The sequence below is a fragment of the Crinia signifera genome, chromosome 6 (genome assembly GCF_055691185.1).
Source record: "Crinia signifera chromosome 6, ASM5569118v1, whole genome shotgun sequence".
Classification (NCBI taxonomy): domain Eukaryota; kingdom Metazoa; phylum Chordata; class Amphibia; order Anura; family Myobatrachidae; genus Crinia; species Crinia signifera.
In genome coordinates, this window is record NC_139222.1 from 251439766 (window position 1) to 251462348 (window position 22583).

General features: G+C 45.1%; 1 protein-coding gene and 2 long non-coding RNA genes across 4 annotated transcripts in view; 1 reads left to right on the plus strand and 2 right to left on the minus strand.

Annotated features, from left to right (window-relative positions):
• LOC146007267 (uncharacterized) overlaps positions 1-22114 on the plus strand; it is a 40803-nt gene extending 18689 nt beyond the window's left edge. The window contains exons 2-5 of the long non-coding RNA XR_014444306.1: positions 7581-7722; positions 8903-9006; positions 21130-21199; positions 21971-22114. This is a non-coding gene — a long non-coding RNA (uncharacterized LOC146007267). The remainder of the gene's footprint in view (positions 1-7580; positions 7723-8902; positions 9007-21129; positions 21200-21970) is intronic.
• On the minus strand, positions 4328-8211 carry LOC146007266 (uncharacterized). 2 transcript variants are annotated; one of them, XR_014444305.1, is made up of 3 exons: positions 8121-8211; positions 7552-7701; positions 4328-5641 (listed from the first exon to the last, which is right to left on the minus strand). It is a non-coding gene; the product is annotated as an uncharacterized LOC146007266 (long non-coding RNA). The 2 variants fall into 2 exon arrangements; XR_014444304.1 differs by having other exon boundaries at positions 8003-8211.
• On the minus strand, positions 13305-16200 carry LOC146009192 (uncharacterized). Its single transcript, XM_083149313.1, has 2 exons — positions 15026-16200; positions 13305-14658 (listed from the first exon to the last, which is right to left on the minus strand). Exons 1-2 carry the CDS (start codon positions 15603-15605, stop codon positions 14285-14287), a joined length of 954 nt encoding a protein of 317 aa, XP_083005439.1. The 5' UTR covers positions 15606-16200; the 3' UTR covers positions 13305-14284.
• Positions 22115-22583: the final 469 nt, after the last annotated feature.

The following is a 22583-nucleotide window of genomic DNA, read 5'->3' on the forward strand; positions in this document are numbered from 1 at the left end:
ACACACATATACTGTACATTAGGATGCCGCCAGGTCTTAAACCTCCTGCCAGTAGAGACTTATATAATTGGTAGGAGATGACAGAATATTGCTGGATAAGTAATGCAGGATTATTCCAATATGACATATGAATACGGCTTTCTGTAATAACTTGATTTATCCAAAAGACATTACAACAGTGTTCATAATATTTCCAGGGAGTAATATGTGCATGTGTATAAGCCACAGGTACTGTACTTTTCACAGCCTGTGAAATAAACAAAATTCCTCTCAGCAATGACAAGGAACAGGTAGTATGCACAGCAGGAGAAATTAACACCATTCAAAACAGGAGGCAGGAATAATAAGGTATATTGGTTTTAGGCAAACCATGGATAATATATACAGAGATGCAGGCAGTTAGCTGAGAGGACTGAATCTGAAGGCATGGTCAGGGTATCAGAATCCATAATATCAGCAGACTGAACGACAGCGCTTCAGGAAGAAACTATCACCAGCAATGAAACACAGGACTACTGCCTTATTGCAAAAACATAGGCCAATCACATTCCTGCAAAGAGTCCAACCCATAATTATTTTTAAACCAGTGACAGCTGAGCATCTGCACCTACAAGCACAGTGTCCTTGCTGCATAGTAACAGCTGGGACCAGCAAACACTGTGGCTGCCCTGAGTCCCGGTTGCCTTGTAGCCTCAGGTTCATTGAGAGACTGGACTGATGCAGCATCACAGTTGCCTGGCAATGGCCAGGACTCACACCTAATGTGGAGCCACACCTTATTCTGGAACAGGTGGAATAAAGTCCAGTTGGGAGGTTCCAAATCAGTCTTTGGGATAGGAAACTGCTGATGTTGCAGGTCCGCTAACACATTTAGCTGTTTTCAACAGAGCACTTTCTGCTTTCTTGTCTGGCCAAGATTAGGCTTTATATACTAGCATCAGTATACAGTAAATGCAGAATAGCATTACACCAAAGTAATATATTATAAAATAGGGGTGGGGAACCTCAGGTATGCGGGCCAGTCTGAATGGCCCGCCCACGCTCCCGGTGGCTTTGTCAAGTACAGGGGAATTCTTGTGAGAGGTCAGTAATTCTTGCGAGATTCCTCTTAATCCTCTTAATGAACAGCAGCCAGGGACTGTCAGTCCTATTCAGCGGCAGCCGCCGGAGCGTGGGACGGCTGCAGCAGGACAATTTGTAAGATAAATTCTTACATATGGCCCCCGCAGGATTTTTTCCCCATACAAACGGCCCTTGGCACAAAAAAGGTTCCCCACCCTTGTTATAAAAGCAATAAGCTAAATACTAGGAGGCCAACACTCTGCATTCTGTACATAAAACACATTGTTATTTTTTTTCAAAGAAAGCTTTAATAAAATAATGATACCAGCATTACTTATTGCCTTCTCATATCTTTGGATGATCTGCTCCCTCAGTCATGTGACGTGGTGTTTGTTTTCATTATGTAACTGGGGCAGCATCAGAGAACCCTGTAGTGAGCAGCAGCATAAAGTTCTGCTCTTGAAACCAGAGGCATAACTAGAACTTCATGGGCCCCATAGCAAAATACTGAAAGCCCCCCCCCCCCCCCCAGCGAGGGACAGCGAGGGGGATAGAGACATAAAAAGCACAAATGGAATACTGTAATAATTAGAAAATGAAAAAAAAAAGCTACAATCATTTATATTGTCTCAATAAACCCCTCCTGCCACTGTGTGTATAAAATATCAGGGATGACATTCTATGGAGTGCGATTTTTTTTTTTTTTTGCGGGTTTTTTTTCGCAAAAACGTCCGAATTCGCATGTTTTTCCATTTTCGCATATTTAATGAGCTGCAAAAATGTGAAAAAAGTGCGATTTTGGCCAACAAATTGGACATTCCGGAAATGCGATGGCTGTTTCTCGCAGCACATCGCATCCAGATGTTTTCACATTGAAAAGTATACAAATCGCACATTTAATGGTATGCGATTTGTATAAATGTGTCTAAAATTCGCCCAAAAATCAGACCATTGATCATTGAGATCTGTGCAGGGTTCTGGTGGGAAAAAAGGGTTAAACAGTTTAAAAAAAAAAACTGCGCAGGGTCACCCCGCCAGAGCATAACCAGCCCCGGGCTCATTGAGCCGGTGCTGGTGACATAAAATCACGGTCCCCGACAAATAGGGGTCCCCTTGATTTAATGAAACCAGCACCAGGCTCAAGGTCCGGCGCTGGTTCCCAAAATACGGGGGACAAAATGACTAGGGGCCCCCGCATTTCAAGAACCAGCACCAGACCCAACCAGCCAGCAGGGTAATGCCACAGCCGGGGGACACTTATTATATAAGGTCCCGCGGCCAAAGCATTATCCCCCTTGGCTGGTCAGCATGGGCAGGGGTCCTGGGGAAGTGGGGACCCCCCCAAAGAAGGGGTCCCCCCCCTCTAGGACTTACCAGGCCATGCTGAAAGTCCGGGGCTGTCCCTGATGCCCCTGGGCGGTGGGCATCAGGCTGATGAAAAGTGTAAAAAAAGAATAAAAACTATTGTCTTATACTGTAGAACTACCCCGCATGCTGGGACTTAGAGAACCACAAGTCCCAGCATGCGGGGCATTAAAGGGCCCGCTGGCACTTGTAGTTCCACAGTACAAGAAATAGTTAAATAAAACACACACTGACACCCAGAAAGATAAACGTTTAATACATCCTACTCACCTGGTCCCCGGCGACGACCCTGGCATCTTCAGCTCCAGACGCGCTGCTCCCGGCTGGTACCCACTCACATCCTGGAGAGACGCAGAGATTTTTATCTGCCTCTCCTCCGGATGATTCTATTGGCCGCCTAGCGGCCAATCAGGAGCCGACTTTCTCGGCTCCTGATTGGCTGCTAGGCGGCCAATAGAATCAGTCTGAGGAGAGGCGCGGAAGATGAAAATCTCTGCGTCTCTCCAGTCCGTGAGCGGGTACCAGCCGGGAGCAGCGCGTCTGGAGCTGAAGATGCCGGGGTCGTCGCCGGGGACCAGGTGAGTAGGATTTCCTTCCTCAGGTACCCCTTTGGATTACTACGGATCCAGGACCCTGGAATCTTAAGCCCAGGAGCCCCGGACCCCGGACCAGCCCCGGAACCAGGACCAAGGCCCCGGAACTGGACTCTTCAGCCCTGGAGCAAGGACCCCAGACCCCGGATCCAGGGACCGACCCACGGGCTCAAGGTAGGTAAGTATCAGTATGTGTGGGCTGTGGATGTATTAAACGTTTATTTTTCTGGATGTCAGTGTGTGTTTTATTTAACTATATCTTGTACTGTGGAACTACAAGTGCCAGCGGGCCCTTTAATACCCCGCATGCTGGGACTTGTGGTTCTCCAAGTCCCAGCATGCGGGGTAGGCTTGCTGGGACTCATAGTTCTACAGTATAAGACAATAGTTTTTATTCTTTTTTTACACTTTTCATCAGCCCGATGGCCACCGCCCAGGGGCATCGGGGACAGCCCCGGACTTTCAGCATGGGCTGGTAAGTCCTGGAGGGGGGGGACCCCTTCTTTGGGGGGGTCCCCACTTCCCCAGGACCCCTGCCCATGCTGACCAGGGGTCCTGGGGAAGTGGGACCTTATATAATAAGTGTCCCCCATCTGTGGCATTACCCTGCTGGCTGGGTCTGGTGCTGGTTCTTGAAATGCGGGGGACCCCTAGTCATTTTGTCCCCCGTATTTTGGGAACCAGCGCCGGACCTTGAGTCTGGTGCTTGTTTCATTAAATCAAGGGGACCCCTAATTGTCGGGGACCGTGATTTTATGTCACCAGCACCGGCTCAATGAGCCCGGGGCTGGTTATGCTCTGGCGGGGTGACCCCGCGCAGTTTTGTTTTTTTTTATTGCGATTTCCTGCAAATGTGCGATTTTCTGACCTGAAAATCGCACATTTTCAGGACTAAAGAAATCGCATCAAATCGCACCTAGTCGCACTATTTGGGCCGCTTTTTGCATCTCATCAAATATGCGAAAAACGGCCCAATCTTGCGATTTTCAAAAGTGCGATTAGGTGCGGTAAAAATCATGCGGTTTTTACCGCTACACATAGAATGTCACCCCAGGTGTGAAAAGGCAGGTAGGTGGGGGTGAAACAGGATTTGGAGTTTTTCCATAATACCAGGACAGCGGCAGCACGGACGGGACTCCAGTGCTCAGTGGGACCTGTCCACTGACTGCAGGTGACTGATGGGGCCTCTAACACTGTGCGATGGAGTCCCATCCATGCTGCTGCGGCCATGGTATTTCTGATCCCTGACACCCTACTCTGACCTCTTCTGCCCCAGCCTTCCTCTCCTCCCCCGCTCCACTCACCCGCCCAGCTCCTCTTGGTGGCCCGGGTCCTCCTTCCCTGCCGGCTGCCGTTTCATACTTGCAGTGCGATCGTTCCTCCCCTCCACGCTCCTGCATGTAACTGCCGCGCTGTATGACAGGGTGCAGGGGGAGCAGCAGGCCGGTGCCTCCCTGCACAGACTGCCGTTGCGGATCTTCATATTATGCAGCAGGATGTCAGCATCAGCAATCTCTCTGGATCAAAGCAGGGCACAATGGACTCATGGGATTTGTAGTTTATCGTTAACTGCACAAAGTGTGACCAGTTAAAGATAAACTACAATCCCCATGATGTCACTGTGCCTGCTTCTCTGGCTATAGCCTAGCTACCTTTGAGGTAACTGAAGCTCAAGCTTAATCCCGGCGGCAGCTGGCTTCACATTGTGCCGTCATCGTGGCACTCTCTCTAAACTGCGTAATAGTCGGGCCGGGCTGCCTGGTGGTGTGACAGGGCGTAGGGGGAGCAGCGCCCCTGCACCCTCGGTAGTTACGCCACTGCTTGAAACCTATAAGTTACTCTTCGACAAAGCGAGTGCAGGCAGTGGTATAGAAATACTCAGAGAGCACTTGATATACTTTGTGAGACTGCACTTGCTTCAATTTGACTGGAAATGACTTCCTATTGGAAGTCCTACCTGTCAGTCACAGACACTATGGTAGTCCAATTTGGAGGTGTTCCCTCATTCTGGGACTGCCAGTCCAGGCTGCGATACGCAAAGAGCTGTCTTCCCATAGGAAACCACTCCTTGCCTTGCCATGCAGCCCAATCCGGCCTCCATGGGCTACAATCGGAGCAGGGCAACGTTTCTACTCTTTAGAAGGTTTGAAACAGTCCCACAGGATTTAGAATAAAACAATATAAAGTAACTGTATATTTAGTAGGTTGCATGTTTTTTTGCACAAATATATTAATTGAGATTTGCAGTTGGTATAAATTAATAGGCATTCTAATTTTAGAACAACATATATTTCTATTTTTTTTATACAAATTGCATTTAAAAATAGTTATATTTTGTAGACATCATGGTTCTTTAAGCTGTCTTTTATTACTTGCTGTTCTTGTATTTTCAACTAGCTGGAATCATTACATTATATCTTTGGCGTTACGCCAATAGTTTTATTTTTGTCAATAGAACCAACTCTGTTAGAACATTGACAAAACATAGCTGGCGGGTACAGTGGATAAAGCAACCAAATAATTATTAGCACATATGAGCTCTGTCTCCACTATTTATCAATGTTTGCCAAGAATGGTAATTGTGAAGAGCCAACTTCTTCCCACTCCAGCTATTTGTCAAACTGTTAGATAAAAGAGATGTCAAATTTCAGTGTTGAAAATAAAGATTAACAAGAGATTAACAAGGCAATTATTTGTGGATTGACAATAAATAAAATATCAGAATGGTTTATTAATGTAAAGTGCTTTTTCTTAAAAGAAATTCATTAAGGAATGAGAATGTATATATATAATGCATAATGTATATCACATCATCTTATTTCTTATACATGTTAATTAAATTGTCAGTTCAAAAATAAAAAAAATTACAAAATGGAGCATAACACACTGATTAATTGTGTTCTGATTTACAAATGGTTTCATTAAAATTATATAGAGGTTGCAAGGACTAGAATTCCTGGAGGACATTGACTGGACTAATGTGACAAGCACATCGACCAGAAGTGCAGGATTTCTGAGCATATTAAAGGACCAGTTGATCACACAAACGGTGAAGGAGCCTACTGGAGGCGGAGCCTTAATAGACTTAATATTGCCAAAAATGGGGATTCAGTATCAAACACCAAAGTTATTGAACCTCCGGGTGACAGCGACCATAATATGGTTTGGGTAGATATTAGGGTTCAAAAACAGCAATATAAGGGACCATCAAAAGTACTAAACTTCAGGAAAGCAAACTATAAAATTCCATAAAACACATAGGGGTAGATTTATTAAGCTCGGTGAAGTGATAAATTGCCTGGTGTTATCACTGGCCAATCAGCTCCTACCTGTAATTTTTCAAACCAAGCCTGTAACTTCACAGTTAGGAGCTGATTGGTCCATGATAAAAACCAGACACTTTATCACTTCACCAAGCGTAATAAATCTGCCCCACAGAGTGGGATGCTTTATTCGAAGGGAAAAAAAAACAAAGAATATGTATTAATAATTTTTTTATGCTAACCAACAAATTTATCCCCAAAGAAAATAAGGGGAATATCAACAGATCAGAACGGTTATGGGTAAATAAGACAGTAAAGGGAAGCAATGAAAAACAAAAATAGAGCATTTAGCCCTTTAAGGGGCAGATTTATTAAGCTTGGAGAAGAGATAAACTGGAGATAAAGTGGAGAAAAGGTAAAAGCACCAGCCAATCAGCTCCCAACTGACTTTTTCAAACACAGTTTATTGGCTGGTGCTTTATCTCCTTTTACCTTTTCTCTGCTTTATCTCCAATTTATCTCTTCTCCAAGCTTAATAAATCTGCCCCTAAGTGTTATCATTTCTGTGAGAGATTAAAATGGCATGCGAGGCGATGCAATTTTTAATTGTACAAGCACCCTGATGGGTGATTACTATGTTAAATGCACCCCTCATAGAGGGAGAATAAAATAGGTGGCGAGCGTAGCGAGCCCCTGTGCCTGCAAGTGGCTTTGTTGCGCTCCCCCCGCTGTCTGAGTCCCCACAGTTGGGATTCCGACATCAGGCTATGCCTGCAAGTGGCTTTGTTGCGCTCCCCCCCCACTGTCTGAGTCCCCACAGTCAGGATTCCGACATCAGGCTAATGACTGTCGGAATCCCGACTGTTATACCACACCCAGTTAATTTACCCCTTAGTTTGTAAATGCAGTGCTATTGGTCCTTCAAGGCTGTGCTTGTTAGACCGCCGGTCCCAGTCTTCCATTCTTCTTCTCTCCCTTTGTGCGTCATTATTTAGACTATTTGCACATTCTGATCTTCTCGTTGCTCAGGCATGTTGGGGGTGTTACTGGTAAAAGTTGTAAAGGCTATAATTTTTAAATAGCAAATTAAAATTGGGCCATCATTTTCGTCTAAGGTCAAGAAGAGACTAAGTTCTCCCTAACTGTTACAACAGTTTGATTTGTATAGCAAAAATAATTGTATATTTTACAACCGCAAACAAACAATTCTGTATATTTTTTTGGGTGAAGTCATTTTTCTACTGTAAAAAAATAAATAAATAAATTACCAGTTGATTTATTTTTCAATTTTTGACAGATCCCTAGGACGTTCAATCATCTACATTGTCATCTGTTAGTGAATGTAATGGCTTCCAGCTACAGTCATCATGGACTCCTACCAGCCCATGTTGGAACGAAAGACTCGCTGATTGAATAACCTGTGGATAGAAAGGATTATGGTTTTTATCTCTGTATTTATATATTTATAATGAAAAGGGGAATCAGGCAGCTTGACTGTGCAAAGAAAATTGGCAAATGCCAGGCATATGATCAATAACAGGTGCATACCGTTGAGGGCAACAGAGCAGTGTGAATGTACTTTAAAAACTATTACCGGAATTCATCATTATCTGCAGAGTTATTGTACATCCACTGCAGGCTATAGAGTTTTCTTTTACTTTTTAAACCATTTATTTTCTTTACTACAGTATATTGAATATGTGGCAATTATTGGTTTACCTCGAGTCAGGCTCCGATTTGAGTTCTTGAATAGCACTTTCAAGGCATAATTCAGAACAGTGGTTCTCAAACCTGTCCACAGACATCAACAGCAGAGTAAATAGTCATATTTACTCACAGGAGAACAGGTGGATTCATTTCCGCTTCAGCCAATTTGATAGATCCGTATGTGCTGGTATATAATCCACATTCTCTATCAGGGAAGACTGAGGTCAGAATATAAATTCACTATGTATGAAAATATCTAACAAATCCAACATTATTTAGTCCTAGACTGGAAGTAATAAATAGGAAATACTGAGAGCAGTCAATAGGGAGCAGCAAAAAGGTTTTAATTATAATTAAAATGCAATAGGTTTTTGGACATAATAATAATAATAATAATAATAATAATAATAATAATAATAATAGTAATAATGCAATTATTATTATTAGTAGTAGTAGAAGTACTGTTCAACATGACCCATTTCACCAGGGAACAAAGGGGGTTATTCTGATTCACTTGCAAAGGCACAATCACTCTCTAATGGACAAAACCATATGTACTGCAGGTGCGGCTGATGTAACGTGCAGAGAGAGTTAGATTTGGGTGGGGGGTGTACTTCAAACTGACATCTATACTGCAGTGTCAAAATAAAGCAGCCAGTATTTACCCTGCACAGAAACAATAAGACACCCAAATCTAACTCTCTCTGCACATGTTACACCAGCCCCACCTGCAGTGCAGCATGGTTTTGTCCATTAGAAAGTGATTGTGCCTTTCCGAGTGAATCAGAATAACCCCCAAAGTTCTTCTCATTATTTTCTAGGTGCATTATAACATTATCTGAACTAAGCATTTAACAATAAGGGCTTGCTCCGAAAATTCCGCCTGTACCTTAAATTCTACTTTTTTTTCAGGTGAACAGTGATAGAGACCAAAGCTCCGCAACAAATGTCAGAAAACCGAGCAATCAATTATCCTGATCCTCGAATGCTCATTAAATTCACAGGACCATGCACAGGTTGAATGTCACTTATGAGAACTTGTGTGTCTGCAAAGTGTAAAAGTAGTAAACGCTGAAGATAGTAATTTTTGCTCTCCGAAGATGATCCCATTGGTGTTATTGATGTAGCCAGACTCAATAACTCCACAAATAGTTGTTGGTAGGGTTCTTTTACGGTATGTTTTTTTCCAATTAGGTGACCTACCCGGTACCAGACTGTCAGGAAGTTTAAGACCTAAAATGTTACACTGATAATTTGTTTGTTCCAGGCCATCTCAGGCCTTAGTATGTTGCGAAGTTAACAATAGGATCTTACATATTGAGTGTGTACTGTAGGTGACCTTAATCTGCCTGCCTCTGAAAGCTTATGTGTAGGTCTACATCTCCGCACAAGGGGAAAACAAACAGTTCTACTGTAATAACAAAATAGAAAGGTTATCAATGTGCCAAAATAATACATACATTCCCATGTGATTCAGCTCAGATAAACGCTGGAGAAATGTCACAATGAATAGTTGTCTGTAATTTAGTAACTGATGTGTTGAGAGGTTATTTTTCATAGAAGGAGCAGAGCTTTCTGTAATGGGAAATAGTTATTATGATTAGTGAGGAGCGAAATTCTCAACCGCATCTGCAACACGTCTGTTGTGTACCTGGCATTAAGTATTGTGTGCAGGATTACCGCTGTAATTATGGGTCTGATTCAGTGTATCAATGTATGCGCAGTTGAGCAAATTTTTTAAGAGATATTGCTGGTTTTGGTTCTAACTCTACATCTGGATTTGGTTTTCGGCCCGGTTTTGGATTTGATCCATGGCACGTTTTGTTTTTGTAGTTTATCAAGAACTTGATATTAGAAAGCTAAAATCACATACATTTTTTTCCCTAGAGTATGATTACTCTCAATAACATATTATACACTCATTTCCAATCACTTTTAAACATTATAAAGCTCACAAAGTAGTGTTTATCCACATAAAAGCATAGGCTGCAGCAAGCTGGTTTGTTATTAGGAGATAGAACAGTGGCACAAACCAGCTCTCATCTTGGATATTATAAAGGACATGCGCAGTTTAAAAAACCAAGCACTTCAGTGACAGGGAATGAAACCTGAAGTGCTTGGTTTGTTTGGGGCCCCCACAAAATAAGCTACTAATAGGCTTAAGGCAGCTAAGCTAACAGCTCTGCGGTGACAAGATGTCATTATCACTACCATCCTCACCCACATCAGTGTGTACATCATTCTCACACAATATCAATTGCCGCTGGAGTCCACCATTACAGAAGTCTCTATACGTCTCCTTAGTGCATGCACATGGGGGGTAAGAATGGAGGCAGGCAGGGTGCATTTGCATGCAAAGACTCTGCATTTCCTGGACATTTTGGGTGCAAGCCCTTTATCAAGACATGTCTTGATAAAGGGTGCTTGCGTCTGAAACGTTGACCCACAACTATTTGTGTGTATCTTCATTATTGATTCCGAGCAGATTAAAAATCTCATGAGTGCCCTCTACAGATCTGTCTATATATATATATATATATATATATATATATATATATATATATATATATATATATATAATATAAATAAGCAGTGCTCGAAGTGGGCCGATATACGACGGTATGTCATACCGGCAATTCTTAAAGCACTGATTTTATTTCCCCACTGGAAACAGGTCGTAACTGCCCTGCAGCTGTCTCCTTCTGGCATCTGTGAGTGTGACCAGCACCATGGCACCAAAACCACCCCCACCCCACACGCAAACCTGACCAGTGACACGGTCATATAACCAGCAGGGCTGTCTTCGCCTTTGTGCCCCACGACCATCCAGCGGCGTCTCCTACCTAGCTCACAATGCAGCTGTCTCCACCCCTGCTCAAACTCTCGGCAGCTCTGTGTGCGGCACAGGTGCCTGCCAGCCCAGCGTTAAAAACCTGCGGCTCTGTGTGTGGTACAGGTGCCTGCCAGCCCAGCGTTAAAAACCCGCGACTCTGTGTGTGATGCAGGTGCCTGCCCCGCATTAAAAACCCGGCGGCTCTAGGCGGCATAGGAGCCCCCTCCCCCCTCAATTACACCTGGTGGCTCTGGGCTCTGTGCAGCATAGGACCCCCCCCCCCCCCTCCATTACACATCCGGCGGCTCTGGGCTCTGTGGCATAGGAGTCCCCCTCCATTACACCCGGCGGCTCTGGGCTCTGTGCGGCATAGGAGCCCCCTCCCCTCTCCATTACACACCCAGCGGTTCTGGGCTCTGTGGCATAGGAGCCTCTCTCCATTACACCTGGCGGCTCTGTGCAGCATAGGAGCCCCCCCACCTCCATTACACACCTATTGGCTCTGGGCTCTGTGGCATAGGAGTCCCCCTCCATTACACCCGGCGGCTCTGGGCTCTGTGGCATAGGAGCCTCCCTCCATTACACCTGGAGGCTCTGTGCAGCATAGGAGCGCCCCCACCTCCATTACACACCTAATAGCTCTGGGCTCTGTGCGGCATAGGAGCCCCCCTCCCCTCTCTATTACCCCTTTTCCATCTGCAACCCGTGTTAAACACGGGTTTTTGAACACGGATCATACCCGTGTAAGACACGGGTAAAAACACTGTTCACACTGCGCACAGACCCGTGTTATACCCGTGTCGGAGCCTTTTACACTAAACCCGGGTAAACTTTGAAAAATCCCAAGAATGCCCACAAGACATAGCTTTTTTCCAGTCCAAACCAGTTTGAAGTCACAAAGGGGACAAAGGGGACAAAGGGGAGGGGTGGTGGGTGGTTACTTCTTGCAGCATTGCAGCAATGGAGTCAGAGAGAGTAGCTGTGTCTATGCTGGGCTTGCAGACATTTTGCAGTATTTTGCTGTACTATTCTGCCATGGACAGCTTGATGCAGCTTATAACACTCTGCTACCTACTGCTGCGCTGGAGGAGGAGGACCCAATTCTTTGCGGAGAGGGAGAGTGCTCGTCGCCATTATTTGAGGAGGAGGAGAGTGCTGTTATCAGCGAGTGTTTCCACCATCCTGCAAATGAGCACTGCACCAACCAGAAGAATGTGGATGAGAGATCGCAGACATGGGGAGGCTTTCATGCAGACAGTTCTAAGTTTCCAGGATGAACAGTGGATGGCACATTTCAGAATGTCCCGTGCTACATTTTTCTATATTTTGGAACTACTGTCCCCTGCCATCACGAAACAGACCACCAAGTTCAGGAAGCCTATTGAGCCCAGCAGGAGGTTAGCAATTGCTATTTGGTGGTACGCTACCCCTGGAGAGTATAGAACACTCTCTTGTCTATTTGGTGTAGGAATTGGCACAGTGTGCAAGATTGTATACCAAGTCACACGGGCATTGCTGAAAACCCTATACCAGCGCTTTATATCCTTGCCGCAAGGACAGCGGCTAGAGGACACTGTCAAGGGATTCAAGAGGCGTGGATATCCTCAGTGTGGTGGAGCAATCGATGGTACCCACATTCCCATCATTGCCCCCCGTGATAACCCCGCAGACTACTATAACCGCAAGGGGTGGCATTCTATTGTCCTGCAAGCTGTAGTGGACCATAAATACTGGTAAGCAATAGTTTACTATTTTTTTTTGTAAGGATGGGCATTTTCTTTGGAGGAACAATATGTAATATACCATTCTTTTTAGTTTCACAGATGTGTTCATAGGTTGGCCCGGTAGGTCACATGATGCGAGGGTGCTAGCCAATTCAGATCTGTACAGTATTGCGGAGGACCAGCTAGGTGGATGTCTGTTCCCTAGAGAGGTAAGAAATTTGTACCCTACAGTTTATGTTCACCCATAAACCAATATTTATGTTTTGAACCAGGAATAAATATAATTATTTTTACAGAAATCGGTGACTGTTGATGGTGTGGAAATTCCGGTCCACCTCATTGGTGATGCAGCCTACCCCTTGCAGCACTGGTTGATGAAGGGCTACACCCAGCATGTTCAACTGTCGCCACAACAGATTGCATATACCCATGCCCTCAGTTCTGCCCGTATGGCAGTTGAAAATGCTTTTGGCCGATTAAAAGGACGCTGGCGTTGCCTCATGAAGAGGAATGATGTGGACTTAAAAATCATGCCAGATATTGTCGCAGCTTGCTGCATTCTGCACAATATATGTGAGCTGCAAAAGGAAAACTTTCTTCCTGAGTGGAATGTGCTGGACCAGGAGTTGTTGGGAAACGTACATGATGCAGCAGGCTATGAGGGGGTGCATAGCGTTGCCGCAGAGCGGATAAGAGCCACAATAACTCAAAACCTTACATCAATGTTGCAGTAAGGGACACAGAGAAATATTGCTGGTTGAACAGTTTGTGTTTATTCATTTTTTGTATACTTGAAGTATAATTATAAAACATGTCAAAAAACTTTCTTGTATGTTTTCAAAACTTGACATACAGGTACAAAATGGCTTGGTAAACATTTATGAGTGCAAAAATCTAAGTGCAAAGAGAACACAAGAGGGAGGAAGATGTATGACGCAGTGATGGGGGGGGGGAAAGAAGTCATAAATTGGCAATCCTATCAGCTCCAAACTGTCCCTTCAGAAACCCTTCATACACTTAACAGTTTGGAGCTGATAGGAGGGCCTAAAGCACTATCACTGCTCCATACATCTTCCCCTCTGCTATGGCCATTCCAGTTATCACGTGGACCTAATTATTTCAGGCCTAAGAACGTTCATCCTTGAGGTAGGAAAATGTATATCTAGATATACTATATATTTAAAACAAAAAAAAAATGAGCACCCTAGTACTGCGACCTTTACTTGCAGGTACAAAATGGCTTGGTAAACATTTATGAGTGCAAAAATATAAGTGCAAAGAGAACACAAGAGGGAGGAAGATGTATGACGCAGTGATGGGGGGGGGTGAAAGAAGTCATAAATTGGCAATCCTATCAGCTCCAAACTGTCCCTTCAGAAACCCTTCATACACTTAACAGTTTGGAGCTGATAGGAGGGCCTAAAGCACTATCACTGATCCATACATCTTCCCCTCTGCTATGGCCATTCTATAGTTATCACGTGGACCTAATTATTTCAGGCCTAAGAACGTACATCCTTGAGGTAGGAAAATGTATATCTAGATATACTATATATTTAAAAAAAAAAAAAAAGAGCACCCTAGTACTGCGACCTTTACTTGCCCTTCTATGTATATAAATAATTATATATAAAAAATGTGTACCAACTGGCCCAACTTTGGCTTCTCAACCTACATTGTGCAGAAACCTAACAACCTGAAAAGATACATACAAACATTGCTGTAGCAACAACAGGCCTAACTCAATTGCCTATAAACCCGATATTGTTCGGGTTGTGGGGTTGATGTGTTAGGATACTGAGCATGGTCATAGTTGTACTGGCCATATGCCACTTGTGTGTGGTCTTTTTGTGGTGCTTGGGTATTGGGAGGGATACGGCTAAACATACGCTCAAACAATGTCATCTGCCTCTCATGCATATCCGCTATTTGTGACATAAAAGAATCATGCATTTCTTTTTCAGATGCTAAAAAACGGGCAATTCTTGCATCTTCATGAGCATTCAAATCGCTATCCGCCTCACGTAGATGTTCCAGAATAATCGTTGTCATTGCTCTCACAGATTGTTCTGTTCTGTTTGGTTTCGGCTTCCTTTTGGGAACGTTATAGACTGTGTAGGGATAAAAAATGATTTGTTACACACTGATGATATATAAACTTTGCATAGTTTATCCAACACATGTTTGCGGCCTTCCGGCACATACACACTACCTATCCATTGCCCATTATGTTTTCAATCCTTTTTCAAAGATAGTTTAAAGGTATTGCGGTGTAATATTGTTCGAGGTTGCCATTCAAGTATCCACATATCCCACCATGTGTTAACATAAGTTTTGGTCTTACGTATGGACTACTGCAGCAACTATGACACAGCATGCTAGGATGTGTAGTACCAAAGGAGCTTGAAGTATGATAGTTTTGACACCACTACATAATGTTTGTGTATGTGCTTGTCTCTGTGCAAATTTAATACTTACTATTGGAGCGCAAAGTTGTGGGCTTGGGTGCCTGGGAAATCTCCGTCGACTTGGGTGCCTGTGAAGTCTCCGGCTGAGAAGCCTCTACCTCCTCATTTATGACAGCGCTGACGGAATCATCCTTCATGCTTGACTCTTCCAAACTGCAGTCTGATACGAGCAGTGGGGATGATGGTCCACATTGTGAGCTGGGGAGGCTGTGCTGTGTTTCGGCATGGTCCTCCTCTACTGACATCTGACTATTGGCACAGCTGGATGATGATAGTGCGATGGGATTAGTTAGGGCACTTTTGCCAAAGACACTGTAGCATAGCTCATAATATGGCCAATCAATACGTCCTACGCCACTTTTCTTACGATTATGGTCGTGTGTTTTCATAAATTGCTTTCGTAGTGCCTTTAATTTGTTCACCACTTGCTGCTGTGTTTTTTTTATGCCTCTGTCGGCCAGTATAAGGGATATGTTCTTGTAGACAAAGGTATCCTTTACTGTACCCGTCATCTGTCTTCTTATTTCTTCCTCTCCCCTAATATTAAGCAGCTCTCTTATCTCACTGTCTGTCCAACTATGGCTAGACATGGTTTGCTGTCCAAATACCTGCTGTGCCCAGCGTTGTAGGTAATGCTGTGATGGCTGCTTGGGCCCAGCGTCGCAGGGATTGTGGCTGTGATGGCTGCTTGTGCCCAGCGTAGGTAGGAGGCAATGTGCTGCAATGGCTACTTGTGCCCAGCGTGGCCAATGTGCTGCGATGGCTGCTTGTGCCCAGCGTGGCCAATGTGCTGCGATGGCTGCTTGTGCCCAGCGTAGGCAATGTGCTGCGATGGCTGCTTGTGGCCAGCGCCGGAGGAGCTGCTGCTGGGAAGCCTCCTCGTGGTCAGCGTCTCCCAGCGTCTTCCGGCGCGTCTCCAGCAGATGACATCATCTTCTGGTGCCCCTGAAGAACCAATTACCGGCCTCAGCGTGTTACCCGGATCTAAAACACGGGTAATGTGCATTTACACTGCGCACAGACCCGTGTCATTGCCGTGTTTTACCCTGGTAGATACCAGGGTAGAATTCCCTGGTCTCTCTACCCGTGTTTTGTGTAAAGGACACGTTCACACTGACAAAAAACCCGTGTCGGTGCGCGTCCTCGAGCAAAAACCCGGGTAGAATTTGCTAGTGGAAAAGGGGTATTAAACACACCAGGCGGCTCTGTGCGGCATAGGATCCCCCCTCCCCTCCATTACACAGGAGGGAGTGGTAGACACAGCTGAAAAGAGACAGAGAGGACCACAGAGGGGGTGGGTGACAGACAGGACCACAGAGGGGGTGGGCATCACAGAGGACTATGGATGGGGTGGGTGGCACAGAGGACCACAGAGGGGGTGTCAGAGTTAGGACCATGATGGGGGTGGGTCTCTGTTCCTGCCACCGCTAGGCACCCTGGTGGGTTGCACCTGGGTCTCTTCTCTGCTGCCGCCGGGAGCCCACATGGGGTGTGCTGGCTCTTCTCCCTGTCATTGCTGGAGCCCTGCCGAGGTGCGCTTAGTGAATCTACAGGATACAAGTCAGGTAAGCTTTAATATTAAACCTGTACCCCCCATCTTCCCGAAAGTACTCCCCACCCTGCGTCTCTGTCCCCTGCCCCTACGTCCCCCTGGCCCTTGTCACTGCGTCCACCTGATCCCTGTCCCTGTGTCCCCCTGTCCCTGCCTGTCTGTGCACCCTGCGGTACCTGTCCCTGAGTCCCAGAATTTTGGCTCAATCTGTGTGGCAAAAAGTTCATTTTTCTTTCTTAATCCATGTGGCATAACATGAATTTTGGCTCAATCCAGGTGACATAACATGAATTTTGGCTCAATATGTGTTGCATAACGTGAATTTTGGTTCAGTCTGGGTGGCATGAAGTGAGTTTTGGCTCAGTCCGGGTACCACGATGTGAATTTTGTCTCAGTCTGGCTACAAGGATGTGAATTTTGTCTCAGTACGGGTACCAGGATGCGAATTTTGTCTCAAGGTGGCATAACCTGAATTTTGTCACTTTCATTTTGGCGTGAAGGTGCCCATACACAGAGTGATCCTGTTTTGCGAGGCGATGGACAGTCCCCCAAAAAAGTATGTACTGCACGTACTTTTTGAACTTTGCACATCTCATACGTTTTGAACTAGATGCAATGCCATCTAGTTCAAAATGCACAGAGCACATTGCTCCATGTATGGGCACTTTAACATGATTTTTTTGCTCCATCCGGGTGGTATAATGTGATTTTTGGCTTATTCTATTTGAATTTTGGCTCATTGTGTGTCGCATAAGGTGCATTTTGGCTCATTCCGTGCGGCATAAAGTTTAAGGGGCAAGTATAAGGGGGTCTACTGTATAAACAGTAAGAGGTATATGGCACGGCACAATACACTGAAGGACATTCCCCCTTTTAAGTGACCACACCCCCTTTTTCGGCATGCACATAGCATCAAACTTCACTTTTGCATACCCCCACTTTCAAATTTCCACTTCGACAACTGTAAATAAGGACATTTATATATAAGGACACTCTAGCATATTTATATATTTTCTGTTGTATTTTTACATGTTTTCGCAGGTGTACTGTATCTTTGTCTTTGTATCTGTAGCTATTTTTATTAGGGATGTGCACCGGCCACTTTTCGGGTTTTGGGTTTTGGGTTCTTATTACCTTGAGGTTTTGGGTTCTAATGGGTTTTGGCAAAACACCTCCTAAGTGTTTTGTGTTTGGATTTCTTGGGTTTTGGGTTCTGATTTTTTTGTTAAAAAAGCATAAAAACTGTTCTGGTGATGTTTATCGATACCCTGAAGGAGGGAATGAATCGGGTTCACAATCTGAACAAAATTCCGGATAAACCGCCTGTAGTACCCGACGAAGCCGAGAAAGCTTCGGACTTCTCTAACAGTGGTTGGCACGGGCCAGTCTGTGATAATTGCAATCTTGTCTGGATCTGGGACAACCCCGGCGGCACTTACAATGTGGCCCAGGAACTTAACGTTTTCTTGCAATAAATGGCACTTGGAGGGTTTGGCTTTTAAGCCATATTCAGCTAGTCGCTTGAACACTTCATCCAGGTGTTGTAGATGTGCATGATACGTCTGTGAGTAAATGATAATTTCATCCAAGTATATGAGTACCATGTCAAAATTGCGATGGCCCAGACAATGCTCCATAGCTCGTTGAAAGGTACTGGGAGCATTGCACAGCCCAAAGGGCATGCGATTGAACTCAAAAAGTCCCAATGGGGTGGTGAAGGCGTTTTTTTCGCGATCAGAGGGATCCATCTGTATCTGCCAGTATCCAGAAGTCAAGTCCAGCGTCGAGAAATAAGTGGCAGCTTTCAGAGCAGTGAATGATTCTTCGATGCGAGGCAAAGGGTAAGCATCTTTGTGAGTGATCTGGTTTAACTGTTTAACTTGCGGTAGTCGACGCAGAACCTAAGATGCCCATCCTTCTTTCGGACCAAGACAATTGGGGCTGCCCATGGGCTATGGCTTTCATGAATAACGCCGGATGCCTTCATTTCTTCAAGCATCATTCATACGGGTTGATATAGGGCTGGAGCTAAGGGGCGGTATCTTTCTTTAATGGGAGGTGCGTCACCCGTAGGGATACAATGATGGATGGTCTCCACTTTGCCAAAGTCAGCTTCATGTTGGCTAAAGGTGACAGCATTTTCCTTCACCACTTTTAGAATCCCCTCAATCAATTCGACAGGAGTGTTGGCCTCCCCAATATGGATTTTCGTCCACCAATCAACGTCTGCTCCCTCGGTCGATTGGGTTCTCTCCTCTGCCGACATATTCATATGTAGAATCTCGTAAATGTTTTGGAAATTTACCCACAGTAGTCTGGCGATGGGCTGACCTTTGTGTAAGCGAATAGCATGATCATGCGGGTTCATTATGCGGACTGGGACACGGCCATTTGTTACAGTCACTAAAGCCCTTGCAACTACTACATCTCTCTGGTTTGTGGCACTGCACGGTTCCACCAGTGCACTGTATTCCTGCCCAGAGGGGCCACACCTCGCCTTTCCCCAGACGATAATCTCGGAGTTCGCTGGCACCGTAACCGCTCTCTGATCAGTCAGCTTTACTTTCCCCACATCTCCATTGGGATTAACAAAACATTGTTGATTCTGCAGGACTTTGATGGTCTTTCGTATAGCTCTCTGCATCCCCATAGTGCCATGAGACAACTCCTCTTTAAGTGCTCTGATCAGCTCCTCTGGACAATTTTGTAAAATGTTCATGCCGACAATAATGGATGGAACATTCGGATTGGTGGTCTGCGTGATGAGGAATCCTTGGTGCGGCAGAATGGTTTTACCCAAACACATATTCATTTCGCAGTACCCTTCGCATCTAATATCTAAGCCATTACTGGCCAACAGCCATAGCCATGATGGAGGAGGAGGTAGATTGTCTTTTGCACCCCAGTAACGTTGAAAGGTATCACTTTGGATGGTTGAAATTTGAGAGCCCGTGTCAAGCATAGCTAACACTCCTATTCCGTCGATGACAATTGGTAATCCGGAGTGGGATCACTTATATTTGATTCCCCCGAGGATTGGTCTCCGTCCCCGGGGTTGACGAGTTTAAATTTTCATCCTGTTGGCAGAATCGTTCGACATGTCCACTTCGATTACATCTCCTGCAAATAGGTCTTCCCTGTGAGTCGAACTGATCTGTGAGTCTGCGACCTCGCCCTGATGTTGATGGCCTCCACTCATTCCTTGGCTGTCGGTAATTAGGGTTCCGATCTCTATCATCCCTTCCAGATGACCCCTGCCTTGCAAGTCTCCGAAGTTCCCGCTTTATCTCCTCCATCCCACTGGCCAAGTCTTCCACTTGCCCTTTCAGCACCAGCGAAAGATCTGAGGATGAAGACTGAACATGTTGTACTACAGTTGGAGTTTTTTTCTCAGTCTCCTCAAGTTCAGTGTGATCTTCTACTGGTCGGGGCGAGGATTCTTGATAGCCTGGTAGCTCTGGGAACGTTACTTCACTAGACGTTTTACGGCCGATGATCTTTATGGCGACCTCCTTGAAGTCTAAGAACGAGCATCCTTGCTTTTGATGCCTCAGCAATTTTAGTTGTGACTTGACACGGCTGTTATTAGTTCCTTCAATAAATCTATTTATCAGGGTATCGTTGACTTCTGCCACTTCCTGGCTATTGACTAATTGGATTGCCTTAAGTGATTCCTGTAGGCTTAGGGCAAAATCTCTTAGACTCTCTCCCGGCAGTTGTTTTCTCGCATAAAAATCGGATTTCAGTTCCGATAGAGTCGATGTATCGAAAGTGGTCGCCAGTCTAGCAAAGATCTGCTCCGCATTTTTCCTTTCTTCGTCCGGCCAGGACAGCACTTCCCTCAAAGCTGACCCTTTCAGTTGTCCTATAAGGACTTCTACCTGTTGATGCACTTCCATCGGACATAAGGTGAACATTGATCGTAGTCTTGTTTTAAACTGGATCAGCGTATTGGTGTCCTTCCTCGGAATTTCCCCTGAATAAATAGGTAGCCAGGGGGTTCCGAAATAATAGGGTAGTGTAATAGCATTTACACCAGTCATGGTTGCCTGAGTGGATGAAGTGCTGGGTTCAGCATTTAACTGTACATCTACTGGGGCCTCCGCCTCCGACTCTCCAGATGTCTACATATTTGTTTTGTTTGTTTTTCTCTTCGTCCGAATCCTGTTCCGGTGTGGGTGCTCAGGTAAGTATGCAGGATTTATTAATACAGGTTAACAGTACTTTCACTCTGACAACAATAATAAGTTTTAAATTAACAGAAACAAGTTTTATTATACTGGAACCTCGTCTATTCCCTTGAAACTGTATGAAAAGGGATTCAACAAAATTTAAGTAACATAACAATACATATATTGACAGAGTATCACATTTGGTGCATCCCTGCATATAACCATACAATATATCAAATAATAAAAGTGAATACAACCGTTTCGTGACCATGAAAGAATTATAGACAACTAAAGCTAGCAACAGTATGGTCACGGTATTATTGCGCAATAATGTCTATTCTGCTATTTTATTTCTAACTACTAAACAAACTCTTTGTCTTCCCTTTACAGAATATTTGCCCAATATTTACAGCTTAATGGATCGTATAGCGGCTCAGCGATACATACAACACAACCGAAGGTGAGTCTCATATGGCCCGAAAGTACCTTACATTAGTCTCCTATACTCGGGTGAATACAGTAAATAGCAATCCTCCTTAAGACGAGCAAATTGCAACTTTGTAACCATCCGGCTACTCTCTCAGTCTCTCCTGTGGCTGTTTGCGAGTATACTGATTCGGTTTGAAATACTGAAATACTCAAGTAATTTCACTGTGCACAGACTATATATTGGGTTGACGAGTGAACATCCACCATTTGCTGCAGCTGAAATAGGTAAACCTTTGTTAACTTTTCCCTTAGTTATCTGCTCTGCCTTCTGACAGGCTAGGCTGTCCCTCTGGCTAATTCTCCAGATATATCCCTCTTCAGATGGGTGTCCCCTGACCCTAGTGGTCGGGTTTAACCCTCCTAATCTAGCAGTGGGATCCTTATGGCTATAAAAGCGGGCGACAGATTCCAGCGAAGGGTTTACTCTGCAAGTACTTTTAGGGGCGTCCCCTGACCTTGGGGGTCGGGTTTAGCCCTGTTCCAATAGGATAGATGTTGAGTTAGGGGCCAGGCAGATTTAGCTACTGCCACTAGGCTTCTCTAATTGGTCTCTATCCCTTCCCTGTAGTATCACTGCGGGGAGATCGTTATTTGCAATCCCTGTCAGTTTGCCTTCACACTGGTCTGGCTGAATGCTACTGTTAGTTAGACGTGTACTGGAGGGGGGCGGACCTGGGCCTTGTAACTTCACTTAGGGGCAGGATGTGCACTTACCACTCCCCATTTTCACTGTCTCTCTCAGGGAGAAGCTAGAACACTCCTCCGAGTCGCCGCCTCCTTATGACAACTCCGTGGGAGGGTCTGTGTCGTAGCCGCTGCCCAAGTCGCCGCCGGACGTTCCCCTCGGTGCCGAAGCCTGCCAGGACCTCCGTTGCCGGTCGCAGGACCTTCGGTGAGTAGCGTTCTCACTGATAAGTATTAGACAGCACCGCTAATTCAGAGCACCTATGCCGCGCTTCTGCTCAGCTGCCCGTCTCCTCGGATCTGCGCCACAGCCTTCAACTGCCGCTGGTAACGCTTTTCCTGTCCCGTGCCTGCGGCTGCTTTTTCCTTCCACCGCGAGCCCTCTAACTTTATTCCGGGGACATTCAGCAACACCCGCTGTGTCCCCCATACCACATATTAACCACGGCAGTACATTAAATAAAATACAATCTGGCACACCATGAGGGTCCCCGGTGGGGAAATATCTATCCTCCCTATGTAAGCATAACTTTTATAACAATACTCATTTAACATAACATACACATACAGGTGGGGTTCTACAAATATAGCAGCCTAGTAGGTAGAGAAAATAAACTACTAGGTAGGTAGGCAGTCAGGCAGTAACACTGCCAGTGGTCACCTCAAAAGGT

Coding starts and splice junctions, on each gene's coding strand:
- LOC146009192 (XM_083149313.1), bottom strand. CDS start 15,605: ATGTCTAGCCATAGTTGGACAGACAGTGAGATAAGAGAGCTGCTTAAT. Junction 14,659..15,025: donor CACAACTTTGCGCTCCAATA/GTAAGTATTAAA, acceptor ATCCCTACACAG/TCTATAACGTTCCCAAAAGG.